Raw genomic sequence first — 19,308 nt, 5'->3', positions numbered from 1 at the left:
GCAGGAGCTCTTTGTTTTTTTTCTTTGGATTGAAGATTAGGAGCTCTTGCGTTTGTGTCGATTGGGTTATGCGATTTAGTGAAAGGGCCCGTGTTGTGTAATTTTTATTATTAATAGATAAGAGTATTATAAAACAGAAAATATACTCTCATCTATTAATAATAAAAATTACACAACACGGGCCCTTTCACTAAATCGCATGGCCAAATCGACACAAACCCAAGAGCTCCTAATCTTCAATCCAAAGAAAAAAACAAAGAGCTCCTGCTCTTGTTTCCCGGGGAAAACAACACTTTAAAAAAAACCCTATATTATAACACACTGCTCGGTATAGAGGGTTCGATAAGTGAAGAACACGAGTAGAGAAGATGAACTGGATGGATACAGAGTTTGTTAAAGTTAGTTATTTTACAGTTTCCTGCTTTGTAGCACAATCGATCAATACACAGAAATCCCCATTCTCTCGTTTCCTCCATTGTAGCAGAGCTATGTTTCTTCAGGAATGGCGTCCGAGAAATCGAAACAGGTTGTTCCTCTGTCTGAAGCGGTGGACGAGATTGGTCCTTCTGCAGCGGTGGATGAGATTGGTTCTCCATCTGAAGCGGTGGACGAGATTGTTCCTCCGTCCGAAGCAGTGGACGATATTGGTACTCCCTCTGAAGCGGTGGACGCGATTGGTCCTCCGTTCGATTCGGTGGAGGAAATATTGGTGAGACTCTCCTGCAAGGACCTGTGTCGCTTCAACTATGTGTGCAAGGGGTGGAGTTCTCTCTTCCGTGAGCCCTGGTTTAGGAAGAAACACAAGATGTTTGCTGCAAAAAAAATTCTCATCCAGCAATTGAATGAAGATACTGGACCACACATCATCGAGAGTTTTTATGAATATGACAGCAATGGAAATGGAGCCTTAATACACCAAGAAAGAAAACATCTTCTTCTGCTCTTACACTGTGATGGATTGTTCTGCTTACGGTTGTTTTATCATATAGTAGTTGTGTGGAACCCGTCGACCAGGCAACGGAGAGACGTCACCTCCACGATTGAGTTTGATTCTTACTGCTGCGCAATTGCCTTTGCTTTCTTTCTCCTCTTTGAACAAGGCATCATCTTCAACACACCTAATGCTACAACATCCAAAAAAAAAGAGACTTGAAAGCATTAGACCATCATCCATGATCCGGATTTCTCAAATCAAAACCAAAACAACTCAACGATATGCCCTTTCTAAACTGGGAATTACGTTTATCCAGCTTGTCTTAAATCAAATCACTTGGTCTATGTAAGTGAAATCGAATCCACCTCTGATTGTTCGGACAACAACAACGACATCTGGTAATGATGCTCGAAGGAGCTAAACAGCATAAAATCTCATTCTGTTCTATCTATCTCGCGAGACCAATCAGAATTTCCGTCTGTATTTAAGGAATTGATTTCGTGGGATACGCAAAGCATCATTGATTTTGTATCTCCATGTCGGTATTCGGATCATCGGTTCGAGGAAAGAAACATTCAGCAACTGAAAACTTAGCACCCTATCTCTCTTATAACAGTATCAGAGCAAAAATCACAACAGAGCTCATAATCAGAGAAGATCCAGCCAAACATCGATAGATACCTATGATCAATTAACTTGTATTTCCGCTCTGTTAATCGAATACGCTTAAAGACGGGAACTCAGAAGAATCTATCATCTTGAAAGATTCACTCAGTTGAAACTGACACAAACCACAGATATAACTGATACCAACTTGCCAAAGTTTTGTTTTTTCCGCTCACAATCGATACGAGAAGACGAAAAGAACTCTTCAGAATCAGCATCTATTCACAGGGAATGGATGAAAGCCCCACTAATTTACGCAAACAACATAATCCGTGTGAAGATTCAGCAAAACAAAAAAGACCCAGAAACTCAAAATGATAAATCATGAGAAATTTCGGTCGAATCGTGAACCTGGAGCCGATACAGCTTAAGGGCTTGTTACTCGGAGCCCTAGCTCTCAATACTCTGCCTGCGATCACTCTGTACATTACAGTGGGATTCACGAGAGAGAAATCAGAGCGATAGAAAATCAGAGAGATTGTTAGATGGGTCGCTTCTACTCAAAATCTCTGCGGGCAAGTGATCTGGCTTCGAAATATTCGCTGATTAATTTTTGTGAATAAATCGAAACAGCCAAATCTAATAAACAAACAACCATTAAAGACGCGATAACCAAAAAGGAACCACCGTTGAAAATGGGACACGCAGCTCAAATGGCAGAGCCTTTGATTCCCCCTTTTTTTACAATTATATCTCAACCCCATAACTTATTTTGCTTACAATAAACCCCCCTCGCTTTGTTCAAATGTTTCGCTTTAGTTTTACAATGTTCTTGTTTATACCGCTATAGTTCTGATTGGTTCAAAGACCCCCTCCCCAAAGATGTAAGATTTTCAAGTAAAGTTAAGATTTTGACCGTTGATTTTGTATCTCCATGTCTGTATTCGGATCATCGGTTCGAGGAAAGAACATTCAGCAACTGAAAACTTAGACAAACTGTTTTGGATACACACACAAAAAAAAAAAACAATTCAACGAACATTTCAATCCAGAACTAGGAAACATTATATGTTTTTTCACCAAACCGGAGACTTGACAAACCTTTCACCTATACCCCATTTGAATCATCCAAACCAACCAAATTCAGCAGCAGACGTATTTGTTCTTCTTCATTCAAACCTGGATTTCTTCTGCCGTCGGAACAACCTGCAGTGTTACATTCCCCGGTTTCAGGACTATAACAAGTCATAAGAACCCGATGAGTTATGTAATAATAATAGTAGTTCTACTCACAGAATTTTCTTTGTTCTCTTCTGATGCATTTGTTTGCTCCGGAGATCCACCTTGACCTACAAGCATATACAGAGACTGTTGATATTGAAATTTGTGTTTGTGATGAGAAGTGGTCATGTTAGTCTTTTTACCTTCTGGTTTACTGGCATGTTTCTTTGTGGATTTCTTTATCTCATTCTTCTCTTCTTGATTTCTCTTGGACCTGAGATTGACGACCCTCTCACCCTTCTTCTGAGATCTATCCGCCCGGGTTTCAGTTAGTTTCCGTGAATTTGCGGTGGAAGTGTTCGCCATCTTTCTTGTCCTAACTGATGAGCTGTTCTTAGATAAAGCTTCCTTCTTGTTTGGAGCCCCGTCATCAGAGGACCGAGTCCTTTCATCCGAGTCTTCAATCTCCGAAACATTCGATTGCTTCACCTTAACGGCATTCAGAGATCTCCGAGCCATTCCCTTCGGGGTATTTTTAACGGAATTCGCCTTGGTTGTTCGTTTGACAGTTGAACTTTGAGAAGCGTCATCTTTGGGGACTTCAGGTGTCATCATGCTCGGGTTTTCTGGTGTGGAAGATGAACTCTGGATATCATTGTTCATTGATACAGTGGTCTCTTCAGGAACGACAGAACAGGTTTCCGAGATCTTCACCTCCTTAAGATCTTCAACACGGAAATGTGAGAACACAAAAGCTGGAGAAACACACATTTTGGAAGATAACGAGGAAGACCTTGAGTTTCGATTATACCTCACAGCCTGCTTGATGGGCAAGTTTAAAGAAACCGAGAGAGATCGAATGCTTTCAACCCTTCTGCATATTTATTGGGTTGAAAGCATAAAGGCAGATTGGTGTTTACTATTTCTATCATGTTAAGAATTCAAGTTATATGAGATAACAGGAGAATGTGTTTGACCTACCTTCAACTGGTTCAGGGTTCAGCTCAAACAGAGTATCCACTGTCAGCAAAGATTAGAAACTTCCATCGAGTTAAATACAACCAAAACTATCGACTAACTTTATGCTTGGTGTATAGAACAGTTGTAAACTCACATTGGCTGGCATCCGACGGAACAAGCCTCACCTCTCTTGTCTTTGACAAGTCCACAATTTCGGTAGATTCTGAATCCGGCTCCGGAGCATCCTCATCTTCTCCAACTTCAATCTTCACGATAAAACAGGTACGGTTAAAAAGATGAAAACTAGTAAGAACGAGACAAATGGGATAAACAGGTATATAACTGCACAGAAATGGTCAAAAGATAGATCGTGCGTGCATCAGGCAGACATTAGACATACACAGGCCAGTATCATTTCTCCGATGAAGTGCCACAAGTTCCGTCATGATCCCTATGTTTTGTCAAGAGCTAGTTGTCTATTTACCTAAAGACAGATTCTAAGGCCCCCTTAGTAGACACTAGACAGTGTCCTCGCAGGAGCAGCGGAGCTTAGTCTACTCATCTCAAAAAAGCAAACAAAAACACGAGAATCGATTACCCATAAACAAGTCCAAACAATAGCTACAGCACTTGCTAAATACCACAAGCAGAATTACTCCAAAAATGAAAAAAAAAATGGTCATAATCTTCCTAAAAGGATAAACACAGACAAAGAAAAAAACTACATTCTTTTAGCAAACACGGAAACAACAGCAGACATTAGGGCGAAAACCGAGTTGACATTTCTATTGATTTTCAGCTTCTGAAAAGCATAATACTAAAAAGGAAGCCACTTTCATACAGATTTTAAGTTCAGAACCAAATGTGCAGATTCTTTTAGAAGATGACGAAGAAGAGGGGCATAATTGGGTGTTCAGTGCGGAACTGATGGATGGTCTAGCAGCCGGTATGTTATAAAACGTGACTAAATCTTCAGTGGCTACCAATGGGGGTCCTCAAACAGGCTCATAATCGTCTTCTTTTTATCCTCACTCATTGCAATAGGCTTGTGCAATTTCAAAAAGCGAGTGGTTATGCCGAAGAGCACATCCTGGGCATGCACCAGTTAAGTGATCTTGGTGTTTACCCAGAACAGGGTTTTTAGAAATTGTGCAACAGCAAGAGCTTAATAGAGAGAGTGAAACTGATGGAAAGTAGAAGAAGAGTGAAAAAACAAAATCTATCTGATCAACAAGACCATCCTGATCAGAATTTAACAAGCTGTAAAACAGATGGGATGGAAGTAAATACTGCTAGAAGCACTGATTCAACTTCAAGTAGCTACCGGATGTCATCACGGAAGAAACTTCCGTTAGCTGCTGAGAAAAACGGTAAAGGTGATAATGTTGGCACACCTGCCAAGGGTAAGGCGGAGAATAAAACTGAACCAAAAGTTCATGGTGATGAACATCCTGAACACATCCTCTGGCAGAAATGCTGCGTGGGGATTTCTGGGCTGACCATCAATGTGTGACTTATGATAATTCCATGACTTGTCGCATCTGCGAGGTTGAAATACCAGTCGTAGTACATGTGGAAGAGCACTCCAGAATATGTACAGCTGCGGACGAAGGGAGCTCATCAGATGAAGATACTGTCCGGAGTCTTATGGAAAGTCCCCTTAATCCATGTGCTAAAGATCGGACATCTATAGAAGATTTTGAAATAATAAAACCAATAAAGGTCTGTATTTCTGTCAAATTACCTTTGTTGTCATTCTTTTCGTCCATCGACTTAACTCTTTTGGGTGTCATTCTTGTCGAGCTTGTTTTTAGCGCGGGGGTCAAGTTTTTCTATGCCTTCACTTGCCGAGAAAATCTTAATCTGGTCATGGAGAAAATCTTTTTCCCTTGTTGAAAAATCTGGACATGGCTCGCATCTATATTGCAGAAGTTGTGAGCCCGTGTAATATATATCCTCACATTTGTTTCTGATAGTTTTTCCAGTAAAGGGTATGTAGTTGAACAAGAATCATTCTCTCCAAGATAGAATCATTGTTTAAATATCACTGCACTTTTTTCAGGTTCTTGCACTGGAGCATTTGCATTCTGTAAAAATCATTCATAGAGACTTAAAATCAGACAATTTGCCCATCGGCCAAGATGGTCACAGATGACTTATCAGGTGCTCCCATGGGCAGCAGCGGTTTTCTAACAAGCCATGAACCAAAAGCTCCCAGTTCATCAAGCAAAGATACTCGTAAAAAGCACTCTGTTGTTGGAACTCCTGATTATCTGGCGCCTGAAATACTTCTTGGAATGGGACATGGTTAGGAATTCACAAAGGAGTTAAACTTTGTGTGTTCTTTTGGAAATCGGATTTGGCTTGTAACTTGTGTCCATCGACTTAACACTTTTTTCAGGTAAAACTGCTGATTGGTGGTCGGTGGGTGTCATTCTTTTCGAGCTGCTCGTTGGTACTCCTCCCTTCAATGCTGAAACACCACAGGTGCATTTTCCTCATACTCATTGGATATGAGAGAACATCATTCTTTTTTATGGATTGCAGCAAATTCTTGAGAATATAATCAACAGAGATATATCATGGCCTAGTGCTCCGGAGGAGTTGTCTTATGAAGCATACGATTTGATCGACAAGTAAGATAAATAACATTCCGTAGGAGCTACCTCTCCATGTTTGGCTGATATACAGGCATTTGATCTTAACAAGTGGAAAAAGAGAAATCTGCTTACCTACCAAAGTTGTGATTGCCCACAGATGTGTTTATTGTGATAGAGTTATTCCCACCCGTGTCTCCATTTCAGGATGTTGACTGAGAATCCTGTTCAGAGACTAGGAGCAACAGGGGCTGGATCCACTCAGTTGAATTGGTTGGTTTTCCTACATCGTTCTATAGGCGAAGGTAGTAAACGTTATAGCTTTTCAGTGAATTGAAGCAGCTCTGGTTCTCTTTGAATGCAGACCCACACATCAACCGCAGCTGGATACGGAACCAAACCAGGACGGGCATTGGGGACGGTGTATGAGACGCGGATGTTCAAGAGGATGAACCTTTGGCACGTTCCTGACATGTGACAAGAGTTCCCTTGTTTGTTAATGCTTGTCTGAGAATTTGTTCTACAACAAGACTTTCGGTTCACCCTCCGTCAACTGTACAGGAAAGCACAATTGGTCCCTTACAAAGTTTCCTTAGCGATGGTCCCTCTTCCGGTTTAGACCGGTTATCTTGATTTATAGGAACCAGCTATATAGAATAAGGCACACCATACACGCGAGGATAAAACTCAATAGATAATGATAAGATACAGCACAACACCATAATTCAATATCCCTCTTTTTTTTTTTTTTGTTCTTGTTCATGCAAAGGATTAAAAAAAAAAACATCCCACGAGATTTAAAAAATGGCTATAAATAAACGAAAAGCAAGAAAAACAGGACTACCCATGGACAGATAGGAGGGATTCCTTGTATGGACAAGGACCTGTAGCTATATAACCGCAAGAATAATCTATTTCCAACTTTGTGAAAACATTTTCCTTGGTGTTGAAGGCAGACACTCTCACCACCTTGAACTTCTGCTTCTGCTCGAACCAATTCGAGACTTTGACTAGCAATTCCATGTCCTTGGTCTCACATTCCACAACGTGTGAGCCAAAAACCCAATGCCCATCTGGCAATTTGATATCATCTACCGACACGGTGAATAACCTGCTCCAAGAGTGCACGCCTTTGCCAGACTGTCCACTCCAAATACATAGCTCACGCACTCTGTATTCTACCACGCACAGATGTCCTCTTATCACCGACAGATTATATCCCACGATTCGGGCATTGGTGGAAGGACATGACACGCGATTGAACTGGTGTGACACGAGATCAAAGCTCAATATAAAGCTATCCTTGTTTGTTGGATCCTTAACCAGCCAGAATATACGGTTACCTACCAAAGTTCCTCCTCCAGGGTCGGCATGAGAGTCGAAAGCATACGACGGATAATCAATGACCCTTGAACCGGTCTTTAGCGAGATGACTTCGGCCCGACCAAAGTCATGGTGCGGTCTACTCGGGGAGCGCCGGTAAGTGAGCAAAACTATCTTATGATCATCGTTCGAATGATCATAACCAAACCCGATCATGTTCAAAGCAGAACCCTTGATCGTTGCAGGCTCTATTTTTCTCAATTCTCTGAGCGCAGGATTCCAGACAGCCAAATACTTCCCCCAGAAACAAAGGCAGATAAGTCCGTTGCAGTGAAGAAATAACCGCACATGATTATTGTCAAGCATCCTGGTTCCCTTGTATTCATAGACGAGGTGTCTCTTAGCCGACGAATTATACGCACAATAGAGAAACTTCGTGGGGGAATATGACACGTGCTTTTTGATGAACTGCTTGTCCTGGATCAACGATTTCCATCGTTTGCAAACACGTCTGAATCTTAACAAGTCCTTCGCCGGCACTCGAGCAAGTATTTCTTCCACTAAATCACAAGAGACTTCGATCCTCTTCATCCCTGTCACCATATCACGCAATAATCTTCAATTTCTATGACCCGTAACGAAGATAACTGATATAAAACATATTTACCTGAATCCACCGGAGGAGATGCCGATGGAGAGAAGATTTCGATTCAGAGCAAACAGACGAGAGGATTTTTAAAACCCTAGGGTTCCCTTTTATCAATCCGTAACTATGAATAGTGGGCCTATAAAACCCCATGGATGGGCCTTTGACACTTATCATTGAACAAGAAAAGCCCATTATGGAAAACCAATTTCAGATTTTTTTTCTTCTTTGAAAATTTTATCACAGTGAACGAATCAGCCCTTGCCAGAAATTCAAATCACTCTATCGCTATCTTCTTCTTAATCGGACGGTCCAAAATGACACTCTATCGCTATCTTCTATCGGACGGTCCACAATGACTCTCTCTCGCCATATTTTCATCATAACTTCTTCAACCACTTTCCCGCTCATCAGGGAAACGGCAAAAGAACCTAATCACTAATAAGACAGCATTAGATTTTTAGCATTCTTTTCAAAACAGACCCCTATCCTTTAGAAATTCTTTTACTTTTGCCTCGAATAAATATATTTAACAAAAAAAGCCCCTTTCTCATCAAATTTATGAACGAACACCAGAATATATTCCAGAAATATTGGCTGGCGGGTTTTAAAATTCTTTAATTTATTCCCCATCCTTATAAATCTAATTGACTTATAAATTAAAATTAAAAAAACTTAATCTCGGATCTAATGTTTTTAGATTATAATTTTAATTTTACGACTTATAATAATAGTTCAATTTTGGGTTTAGACAATCTAATTACTCGCCAATATGGAATTAAATTAAGCTTGTTTAATAGCAATCATAATATGGTAGCAGATATTTTAAGTGTCAAAATAAGGGTCCTAAACGAAGCAAATGAAAAGTAGAGGGTTTATATGAAAAAACAAAACAATGCAGTGTGGCGGTTACTGTTTCAAGATGCTTGTTTTGAAATTTTGATTAGATTGTGTCTTCTCCAAATTCAAACCTTCGCAGTTTCACTCCGCAGAAAAGAAAGTCAATGGAGAAATCGAAGGACCGACCAGCGGATCCTGCCTCCGGTAAATCTTCGTTCAAACTTGTATTCTTCTCTTCGAGTTTTACTTTCTTTTCTCAATATTCGAATTATTTCCCCCCGATTCAAGCTTGTTAAAAATTTGGATCTTCAGGGAACTAACTTTTTTTTTTTATGTCTAATGGTGAAGGAAGCACGACCAAATCTAAGCTGAGGTATCCTCTAAGATCTGCGCTTAAATCGAAGGAAGGGAAGCCTCCTGCTCCAGAATTCTCAAGTTCTTCTAGTTCCAGGAGGTACGGTAATCGCCATTTTTACACCTCCATCGTTTTTTTGTTCAAAGAGATTATGGATTCTGCTACTTCGATTGCGAATAAATTGTGGGTTCGAGCTAACTTCATCACGTTAATATTAGTCCGTAAGGGTTGCATCTTGATCAGTAAAGAGACAGGTGATTAGGTAAACTAATGCCGATGAAATTAGACGGTAATCTAGCAGGGAAAGTATCAGTTCACATAGAGGGATAATAACTCTGACGGGACTTGAATTTTACGCCGTATCAGATGTATGAGTTCAGCCATTATTAACTTTGAACATAGTTTGAATTACATCATGTGACCTGGTAACTGGCCTGATTCATGTCTTGTAATTTACAAAAAAAAGAGGTTCGGTTTGTGTTGATTGCTTGGATTCAGTAGAATTAGTTCATATATCTCAGGGGACGGGTTGCATCCGCTGTAAGTCAGAGCACAACAGCTCTCGATCTTTCTGCTAAGGATTATGGATCTGCTAAGCCAGCCAGAAGGTTCTCGATTCCTGCGAAGGCTGTGGGGAATTCTGCTTGCAAATCACTTAGCAGCCTCACCCCTGTTTCAGAAAACAGAGCAAAACGGTCAGGTAATGGCCGAGGCATGACTGAAAAGCCGGTCTCCAATGCATTGAGATCAGCAAATCGGAAAAAGGTGGAAGATTTATCTTCGGCTACTTATTGGTTGTCGCATATCAAACTCTCCGAGTCCACGGGAAAGCATTCGATCGCTCTCGGTTTCTTTAAACTTGCCCATCATGCAGGCTGTAAGGTATAATCCAAACTCAAGTTCTTGCTTGTTATCTTCCTAAATGTGTGTTTCTCCACCTTTTTTGTTCTCACATTTCCGTGTTTGGAACTGCAGCCGATTCAGCAGATGGGAGACGAGTTGAAACTGTACGCTCTCCGCAATAACCTGGACGAGCTTGCTGACTGCACTAGGGAACTATGTCAGTTGTACAATATCTCAGAAGGTCTTGAGGATGCGAAGATCTCGGAAACCTGTTCTGTCGTTCCTGAAGAGACCACTGTATCAATGAACAATGATGTCCAGAGTTCATCTTCCACACCAGAAAACCTGAGCATGATGACACCTGAAGTCCCTAAAGATGACGCTTCTCAAAGTTCAACTGTCAAACGAACCGCCAAGGCAAATTCCGTTAAAAATACCCCAAAGGGAATGGCTCGGAGATCTCTGAATGCCGTTAAGGTGAAACAATCGGATGTTTCGGAGATTCAAGACTCGGACGAAGGGACTCGGTCCTCTGATGACGAGGCTCCAAACAAGAAGGAAGCTTTATCTAAGAACAGCTCATCAGTTAGGACAAGAAAGATGGCGAACACTTCCACCGCAAATTCACGGAAACTAACTGAAACCCGAGCGGATAGATCTCAGAAGAATGGTGAGAGGGTCGTCAATCTCAGGTCCAAGAGAAATCAAGAAGAGAAGAATGAGATAAAGAAATCCACAAAGAAACCTGCCAGTAAACCAGAAGGTAAAAAGACTAACATGACCACTTCTCATCACAAACACAAATTTCAATATCAACAGTCTCTGTGTATGCTTGTAGGTCAAGGTGAATCTCCGGAGCAAACGAATGCATCAGAGGAGAACAAAGAAAATTCTGTGAGTAGAACTACTATTATTATTACATAACTCATCGGGTTCTTACGACTTGTTATAGTCCTGAAACCGGGGAATGTAACACTGCAGGTTGTTCCGACGGCAGAAGAAATCCAGGTTTGAATGAAGAAGAACAAATCTGTCTGCTGCTGAATTTGGTTTGTTTGGATGATTCAAATGGGGTATAGGTGAAAGGTTTGTCAAGTCTCCGGTTTGGTGAAAAAACATATAATGTTTCCTTGTTCTGGATTGAAATGTTCGTTGAATTGTTTTTTTTTTTGTGTGTGTATCCAAAACAGTTTGTCTAAGTTTTCAGTTGCTGAATGTTCTTTCCTCGAACGGATGATCCGAATACGGACATGGAGATACAAAATCAACGGTCAAAATCTTAACTTTACTTGAAAATCTTACATCTTTGGGGGAGGGGGTCTTTGAACCAATCTGAACTATAGCGGTATAAACAAGAACATTGTAAAACTAAAGCGAAACATTTGAACAAGGGAAGGGGGTTTATTGCAATCTAAATAAGTTGTGGGGTTGAGATATAATTGTAAAAAAAGGGTGGAATCAAAGGCTCTGCCGTTTGGCCTACGTGCCCCGTTCTCAACGGTGATTCCTTTTTGTTTATCGCGTCTTTAATATTTCGAAGCCAGATCACTTGCCTGCAGAGATTTCGAGTAGAAGCGACCCATCTAGCAGTCTCTCTGATTCTCTATCCTCTGATTTCTCTCTCGTGAACCCCATTGTAATGTACAGAGTGATCGCAGGCAGGGTATTCAGAGCTAGGGCTCTGAGTAACAAGCCCTTAAGCTGTATCGGCTCCAGGTTCACGATTCGACCGAAATTTCTCATGATTTATCATTTTTCAGTTCCTGGGTCTTTTTTGTTTTGATGAATCTCCACATGGATTATGTCGTTTTCGTAAATTAGTGGGACTTTCATCCATTCCCTGTGAGTAGATGCTGATTCTGAAGAGTTCTTTTCGTCTTCTCTTATCGATTGTGAGCGGAAAAAACAAAACTTTGGCAAGTTGGTATCAATTATATCTGTGGTTTGTGTCAGTTTCAACTGAGTGAATCTTTTGCTCTGATACTGTTAGAAGAGAGATGGGATGTTTAGTCAGGCTCACTTGCGGTTGTGTGTTTATAAATTTTGGAGGACTTGACCAAAAATCGAAAATGAACGGAGAAAAGATCCAAATAAACTTGGGATTAAGATGTTGTTATTGTTGTTGTACTGTTAATACATCGGTTGTCTTCATGTTTACGTGTTCTAGAAGGCGCACTGTGTATTTTAATGAAACACCGTGCAGATTTTCCGTCGGTTCTTCGAACTGTTGCTGCTAACTTTGTGATCGGGTTTCTTGTGTCTTGCAGATTTAGTCATTCCTTACCCTTCGCGACTGTAGATGCTGAAGAGATATCGGGTGCTAAACCTGCTGAAGTACAAAACTTGGGTGGGTCTAGTTGTAATATCTGCTTGATTGTTTGGTTTCATTGAAGAACAAATCTTGTTCATATACTATAGGTTCTGGTTGAGAGCAGAAGCTATGAAATGGTACAGCCCGCTGTGGAGTTTATCAACTTATGTTCCTTTTGTGTTGTTATTTTTCTATAGTGCAGGGAAAATGGATTGGTTCTTCAACTTGGAACACACTTGTGGATCCTCTAAACGGCGAACCATTCATCAAAGTTGCAGAGGTGGATGAAACAGGAATTCAGGTGCTACCTTGTTTCGAGATGTGTTATGACTGCAAAAAAAACTATTTGAAGAACAAATGCATGAAAGCATTCAACTCCATTCTTGCCCTTTTTCGACACCTGTATGTATGATTCTGTCCATCTAAATGCTAGTTTTTTTCTTTTGATTCTTTCCGGTGTTTGATTTTGAAGCCATTTGTTGAGAGCTTATCAAAGTGCTCTAAACATGGTCTGCATAACCCTTTCAAATCACCAGAGAGGTATAATTCCCTTTATACTGTAATGCATTTTTACTCCCTTTTTTACTTCATTATTGCAGTATATTTAATCTCTTTTGTTGGCCTTTCAAGGGGCTTATGTTATCAAATCATATCCGTTGTGTGATCTTTTTTCCCCTTTGTATCAATTCTGTTTGTGGTATGGGATACAATTTTATCATCTTTTGTTTCTTTCAGGTATCTTTTATATGGAGACATTTCAGCAAAAGCAGCCCATATGCTTTCCTTACCAAAGGTAACATACTTGGAATGGTGATGTTGTTGGATTTATGTCAATATGCTGATTTACGATTCAACTGTTATAATATGTTTTATATCTGAATTGGCATCAGGTATCAGATTTCTTCTCGCGGTTAATACAGAGAGTTTCTCCGAAGAGTTATCAGCAAGCCTATGCCGAAGTCTATGTCACGCGAAAGTTTTTAGAGAACTTCTCTGGTGATCAGGTACATGAAATCCATTCACCGTTTTTTTTTTTGGTATGTTTTCCATTCGTAACTGCAAGATCCTTCATATGGAAAAGATGTTGAGAACTAGAAATATACAGTTCTTCCGGTCACCCTGGATTTGATTATGATTACAAAGATGTTTTAAGATTATAATGAAAGACAAAATTTCTTGAAAAAATTCAAAACTTGTTTCACTTTCTTGCTGTTTTTAAGTACCGCCTTTTTCAAATTTCTATTAGGTCCGCTTCTTGGCACGGTCTTTTGCAGTACCTGGAAATCATCTCGGGCAACAAAGTCACGGCTACCGATGGCCCTATGGTCCTGTAAGGCATTCTCTTAGACTCTTAATTGAAGCACCAGAAGTTTTCTAGTCAGATAAAATTTTGTATATGCATCTAAATAATACTAAACGTGATGGTTTTAGTAATTTATTTCACGTTACGGTCCGTTTCTTAGAAAAGTAGATGTCCAATGTACTTTTGTTCAAGTTTTTGACTTCTGTGGCAGGTAACAATTATCACACCGTTCAATTTTCCTCTCGAGATTCCGTTACTTCAGTTGATGGGAGCATTATACATGGGCAACAAACCACTTCTAAAAGTTGACAGCAAGGTCTTCTCCGGAAAATTGTTCATATAAATTTCTTTTGATGTTATTGATTGATTCCTTTTTCGGCTTGGTTCTCATTTTAATATATTTCAGCACATACTCTTATCTCTCTCTCTCTTTCTCTCTTTTGCTTTAATAGGTGAGCATTGTAATGGACCAAATGATGCGGTTGCTTCACTATTGCGGTTTGCCAGTTGAAGATGTTGATTTCATAAATTCAGATGGGAAGACAATGAACAAGATATTGTTAAAGGTTAGTTCTTTTCTGGATCTCATTGTTTCTTGCCTTCTTGTTGCAAAGATGTATTCTTTTCACTTTGGTTTTGCTCTCTGTTTCTTTCAAAAATTGCAAATAATCATCAAATATCGGACAAATTTGTGTAACTTCTGCAGGCGGATCCAAGAATGACCCTCTTCACGGGTAGCTCGAGAGTAGCTGAAAAGTTGGCTGTTGACCTTAAGGGTCGTGTCAAACTCGAAGATGCTGGATTCGATTGGAAAATACTGGGACCCGATGTTCAGGAGGTTTTCATGAACTTCCTACTCTAAACAGTATTTTTTTTTATTTCCTCTCCTCTGTTATCTAAGTGCCAACGAATACTGATGTATCCATGGCAGATCGATTATGTTGCATGGGTATGTGACCAGGATGCATATGCATGCAGTGGGCAGAAATGTTCTGCACAGTCGATGCTGTTCATGCACGAGGTTGGATCCTCTGACATCATATATGTGTTACCGAATCAACGATCTTCCTACCCGGATCTTTTAAGCTTCTTGCAATTTTTTAACATGTTTGAACAGAACTGGTCAAAGACTTCTCTTGTTTCCAAGTTAAAAGATCTTGCAGAAAGGCGGAAGTTGGAAGACTTGACCATTGGTCCTGTCCTTACTGTAAGTTCTTTCTTTTCTCCACCTGTATCGGGGAAAGTGGTGTTTTTTTTTCTGGCATGTAAAGTTAAAAGATGTTTTTTTTTTCATTTTTTACCCGTTATTCTGTCTGAATTTTGGGTTTTCAGGTGACAACTGAGGCAATGATAGAGCACATGGAGAAGCTCCTTCATATTCCGGGTTCAAAGCTAATCTTTGGTGGGAAGCCATTGAAGAACCATTCTATTCCTTCTATATATGGAGCTCTGCAGCCAACTGCAGTTTATGTTCCTCTTGAAGAAATTTTGAAGGATAAATACTATGAGCTCGTTACCAAGGAAATATTTGGACCATTTCAGGTATAACTATCATCGGATAGCTTGGTACTGAATTCATACCCACTTGGTATCGTGATTTCACTGCTCATCTGATTGCAGATTATAACGGAATACAAGGCAGATCAACTGCCTCTGGTTCTGGAAGCATTGGAGAGAATGCATGCTCATCTAACCGCAGCTGTCGTTTCCAATAATCCCATCTTTCTCCAGGCAACCCTCATCTCTTTGTCTAGAAACTCACTCCTCGTTCTTGTTCGAGTTTCTTGGATTTCCTCCGCTCTTTATCATACATTACCCGTTATTACCTTTGGAGTTGAAAAACCGAAACTTAAACGCATACCCGTTTAAGAATTTCCAGAGAAAACAATGGAACAACTAGCCAACATTTTGTATACAAAAAAATCTCTGCAGGAAGTGATAGGGAACTCGGTGAATGGCACTACATACGCAGGACTCAGAGCAAGGACCACTGGAGCTCCTCAGAATCACTGGTGAGACTTAAACTCGATCTTCTATCCTCCCCTCTTTGTGATTTGACTGGTAAAATATGATCAGGTTTGGACCGGCGGGTGACCCGAGAGGGGCCGGGATAGGGACACCAGAGGCGATAAAGCTAGTGTGGTCATGCCACAGAGAGGTCATCTACGACTACGGTCCGGTTCCTCAAGGCTGGGAAGTTCCTCCATCCACTTGAAGAGGAGATAGACCACAGAGTTATCAGTAGAGTTTCAGTTTCAATAAAGAGATGAGTTTTGGGAGAAATAAACAAGCTCTGTCTGATCCGAGTGGCCTCTGTAGTGAGAAATTGATATCAATAATGAGTTTATGATCTTTTCCCCTGATTTTCCTGATCTGGTTTCATTTTTCCTACCAATCTTTTTCTGATGAGATCTATATTAAGATTTAGACAGCTCCCGGGTGCTGGCCGAGTTCCTCTTGGTGGTAGTTTATTCATTAATGGGCCTAAAGCCCAACTTAAATTGGGCTTTGTGTTCTGCTGCTATTGTGTTAGTCCCTAAGATTTATGGTTGTAACTAAAATCAATAGGATTTTTTTTTTTTTTTTTGTTATTGAAGTGATGACATAATTTTCGAACCATGATTCCATATATAATCCATTCTACTGTTGCTGTATATATATAGTTGCATATTCCGTGTGAAACCTATGATGAGTTTGAACTCTTGATTAAGGTTTGTGGGATCGGCTAGAATTATTGGATTGTAATTAATTATTTGTTAGAGATAATAATTTGAGGAATTCTATGATCGTATAGGTAACATTTTAATTAGTTTAACCGTGGACCATCCAAGATTTTAATATATATATATATATATATATATATGAAGGGAGAGAGAGAGAGAGAGAGAGAGTCGGTTTGTGAGGCAATAGATATTCTCATATTAAAAATAGTTGCTGAAGCAGAAAAGACAATTCTGACAAACAACTTGCTGTCTTCACCAACTGACAAAAAAAGCAAAAACCCTAAAAAAAACTTGACTGAAACACAAACTCCAAAACACATACATTTCAAAAAAAAAAAAAAAAAACAGGAACTGTGTTGATGATTTCTCTACTGAGTAAGCAAACTCCGGATGAAAGCAGCTTGAGCTGAATCCGCTGTTTCAAGAAGCTGCGATAATCGCTCACTCAGATCATCCACTTCCTTGTGCAAGCTCCTTATGTAGCTGCATGTCTCTTGCAACACCCTCGACGCAGAAACCTATACGTATATATACATAAGAACGAACGATCCAATAAGATCATTTCATGAACAAACTTCATATCAAGAACTTTATTAATCATATATAGTTACGGGAGTCTGCATATGATTATGGTTTCAACCCTACGTGTATGAGGCAAGGTGTTGAACATGTACGTGTGTGTGTGTGTGTGTGTGTTTATATACATACTCTATATATATAAGCTCATGGGTCATTGTTAGAAACAAAAATAAGATATATATGCGGTGTATATATAAACCATATAGTTGTAAAATTAAGGCTATAATTAAATATGTTTGAAATTATGTTGTTTCGAAAATGTAGAAATTAGTACCTTGTTGGAGCTTCTTCTGTCACGAAGTTCGGGAACAAGACGGTGGAGCTGCACGACGAGATCGTTGATTTGTTCTTCGGTGATCATAGGCGCTCCCGATTGTCTTGAACGAGACTTTCGGCTAGACATGATGATGATATATGTGTGTGTGTGTGTGTGTATATATTCACAGACCTTAATGAGTATACGTATGTATAAGTTATACGAGCTATATATATATATATATATATATGCCTTGTGTGGGAGTGAGAGTGAGGGAGAAGTGCATGGGATAAATATATAGAGGTTTCGGGTTCTGTTTATAAAGAACAGATTCGTTTAGCTTCCCGTGGAATTATACATGTTTTTTTATATATATTTTTATGTGCATTTTATGTATATTCGATCACTATACTATAATTCAAAAAGTACATGATGATGGTTGTTCTTGTCTATTGCAGGGAACAAATATAAAGAATGATTGGGCATCGTATAAATACTAAATTGCACAATTTGGTTAAACTGATATAGTTGTACAAAAAAAAATCCGTATAATCCATATATATATACATTCAGAGAGGACCCTATTACTACGATTTAAGATTTTTCTGATATCTGTTTTTTCATTTGAATCCAATGACATGCAACTTTGTCATTTCCTATGAATTAATTTGTATCATCTTTCCATTTGTAATACATACCACTAAAACGATAATGGATTTTTTTTTATTTAAAAAAAGAACATTATCTTGTTGATTGCTATTTACATTAATTTGATTTATTTTTATATTCTAAATCCATCCATATACATATAAAGTTCATTTTCCTTTAGATTTTCATATATAGGTTTGTCAATGCTGTGAAGTTCTATGTTTATTAATCACAATTCATTCCTAGTAAGTATTGTTATGACAATCCAAGTAGACAGTCTAATTTCTATTCGTGTGTATATATATTAAAAATCATGTGAAAAAATCAATAGAATTCCTCCCCTCGGAGACATTGCCAACCGATGGCTTAAGTCTAAATTTGGGACTTTTTATGAAATCATTAATTGCTGAAATTAGGGTTTTTACCGTTCACCACAGAGAATTAGGGTTTCATCAAGTGTCAATGTGGACTCTCTATTGTTATCTTTACTCTTTTTTTTAATGAATGAATTTTCAACAATAGGTTACATAATAATTAATCTTCACTAGTATTAATTAGTATCCTAAATTTAATCAAACCATCTATTCTTATATATTGATCTATACGTGCGTATAAACAAAGGCATACAGGAATATACATGTGTGTGTGTGTGTGTATACACAAATTAATAATTCAATTGATTAATTTTATAATCGTTTCGGACACAAGTGGAGTCCAGCAACTAGACTTGATTGCTTCTGTACTGACGTCGCGCTTAGTTTTTTTTTTAGTTTTATCATAAAATCAATCAGTCGATTAATTGAATGATTATTTGAATCAAAGATCAATAGTATTTCAAATCAGCCGATAAACCAAAAATATATGATTGACAATGAAATTGCAACCACAATTCTAAGGAAATTCTCTAATTTGATGACAGAGAAAATTAAATGAATTTTCAGTCTTATCCATATTTAAGCATGTAACAAACGAGATTATGAAAATAATTTCATAAAATGATATAAAATAAAGGATGATAATATGAAAGATAAGCAAATCGAACGTTTAATCGAATCTCATAATATGTGAAACTTTCACATTAATATTTCAATATGTGAGGTAATCAATACAATTGATGGGTTAAATCGATTATCTCGTAATATATATATATATATATATATATA

General features: G+C 38.9%; 6 protein-coding genes across 6 annotated transcripts; 3 read left to right on the top strand and 3 right to left on the bottom strand.

Moving 5' to 3' along the window:
* Positions 1-367: 367 nt before the first annotated feature.
* LOC104821571 lies at positions 368-4,167 on the bottom strand. The gene is made up of 7 exons (XM_010552492.2): positions 4,111-4,167; positions 3,876-3,987; positions 3,743-3,781; positions 2,965-3,516; positions 2,834-2,889; positions 1,952-2,746; positions 368-1,124 (listed from the first exon to the last, which is right to left on the bottom strand). The coding sequence occupies exons 1-6, from the start codon at positions 4,165-4,167 to the stop codon at positions 2,714-2,716; spliced, it is 849 nt and encodes a 282-aa protein (XP_010550794.1). The 3' UTR covers positions 368-1,124; positions 1,952-2,713.
* Positions 4,168-5,743: 1,576 nt separating this feature from the next.
* Positions 5,744-6,909, top strand: LOC104821431 (probable serine/threonine protein kinase IRE). The gene is made up of 5 exons (XM_010552312.1): positions 5,744-6,028; positions 6,123-6,208; positions 6,269-6,357; positions 6,526-6,591; positions 6,683-6,909. Coding segments are annotated over exons 1-5 (408 nt in total). The 5' UTR covers positions 5,744-5,862; the 3' UTR covers positions 6,684-6,909.
* A 90-nt stretch (positions 6,910-6,999) lies between these two features.
* Positions 7,000-8,385, bottom strand: LOC104821432 (putative F-box protein At3g16210). Its single transcript, XM_010552313.2, has 2 exons — positions 8,309-8,385; positions 7,000-8,234 (listed from the first exon to the last, which is right to left on the bottom strand). Exon 2 carries the CDS (start codon positions 8,230-8,232, stop codon positions 7,159-7,161), a length of 1,074 nt encoding a protein of 357 aa, XP_010550615.1. The 5' UTR covers positions 8,233-8,234; positions 8,309-8,385; the 3' UTR covers positions 7,000-7,158.
* Positions 8,386-9,252: 867 nt separating this feature from the next.
* Positions 9,253-11,555, top strand: LOC104821430 (protein SDE2 homolog). Its single transcript, XM_010552311.1, has 6 exons — positions 9,253-9,331; positions 9,476-9,581; positions 10,004-10,364; positions 10,458-11,088; positions 11,164-11,219; positions 11,307-11,555. Exons 1-6 carry the CDS (start codon positions 9,292-9,294, stop codon positions 11,337-11,339), a joined length of 1,227 nt encoding a protein of 408 aa, XP_010550613.1. The 5' UTR covers positions 9,253-9,291; the 3' UTR covers positions 11,340-11,555.
* A 276-nt stretch (positions 11,556-11,831) lies between these two features.
* LOC104821429 (delta-1-pyrroline-5-carboxylate dehydrogenase 12A1, mitochondrial) lies at positions 11,832-16,306 on the top strand. Its single transcript, XM_010552310.1, has 16 exons — positions 11,832-12,041; positions 12,593-12,672; positions 12,834-12,937; positions 13,109-13,176; positions 13,372-13,429; positions 13,527-13,640; positions 13,883-13,966; positions 14,151-14,255; positions 14,392-14,505; positions 14,646-14,777; positions 14,871-14,960; positions 15,057-15,146; positions 15,272-15,481; positions 15,560-15,670; positions 15,872-15,951; positions 16,016-16,306. Exons 1-16 carry the CDS (start codon positions 11,965-11,967, stop codon positions 16,152-16,154), a joined length of 1,656 nt encoding a protein of 551 aa, XP_010550612.1. The 5' UTR covers positions 11,832-11,964; the 3' UTR covers positions 16,155-16,306.
* A 547-nt stretch (positions 16,307-16,853) lies between these two features.
* LOC104821428 (transcription factor PRE4) lies at positions 16,854-17,772 on the bottom strand. Its single transcript, XM_010552309.1, has 2 exons — positions 17,516-17,772; positions 16,854-17,180 (listed from the first exon to the last, which is right to left on the bottom strand). The coding sequence occupies exons 1-2, from the start codon at positions 17,642-17,644 to the stop codon at positions 17,031-17,033; spliced, it is 279 nt and encodes a 92-aa protein (XP_010550611.1). The 5' UTR covers positions 17,645-17,772; the 3' UTR covers positions 16,854-17,030.
* Positions 17,773-19,308: the final 1,536 nt, after the last annotated feature.

The sequence above is a fragment of the Tarenaya hassleriana genome, unplaced genomic scaffold (genome assembly GCF_000463585.1).
Source record: "Tarenaya hassleriana unplaced genomic scaffold, ASM46358v1 Cleome33, whole genome shotgun sequence".
NCBI classification, from domain to species: domain Eukaryota; kingdom Viridiplantae; phylum Streptophyta; class Magnoliopsida; order Brassicales; family Cleomaceae; genus Tarenaya; species Tarenaya hassleriana.
The sequence above is the reverse complement of the archived record's forward strand: the minus strand, read 5'-3'. Positions and strand labels throughout refer to the sequence as shown.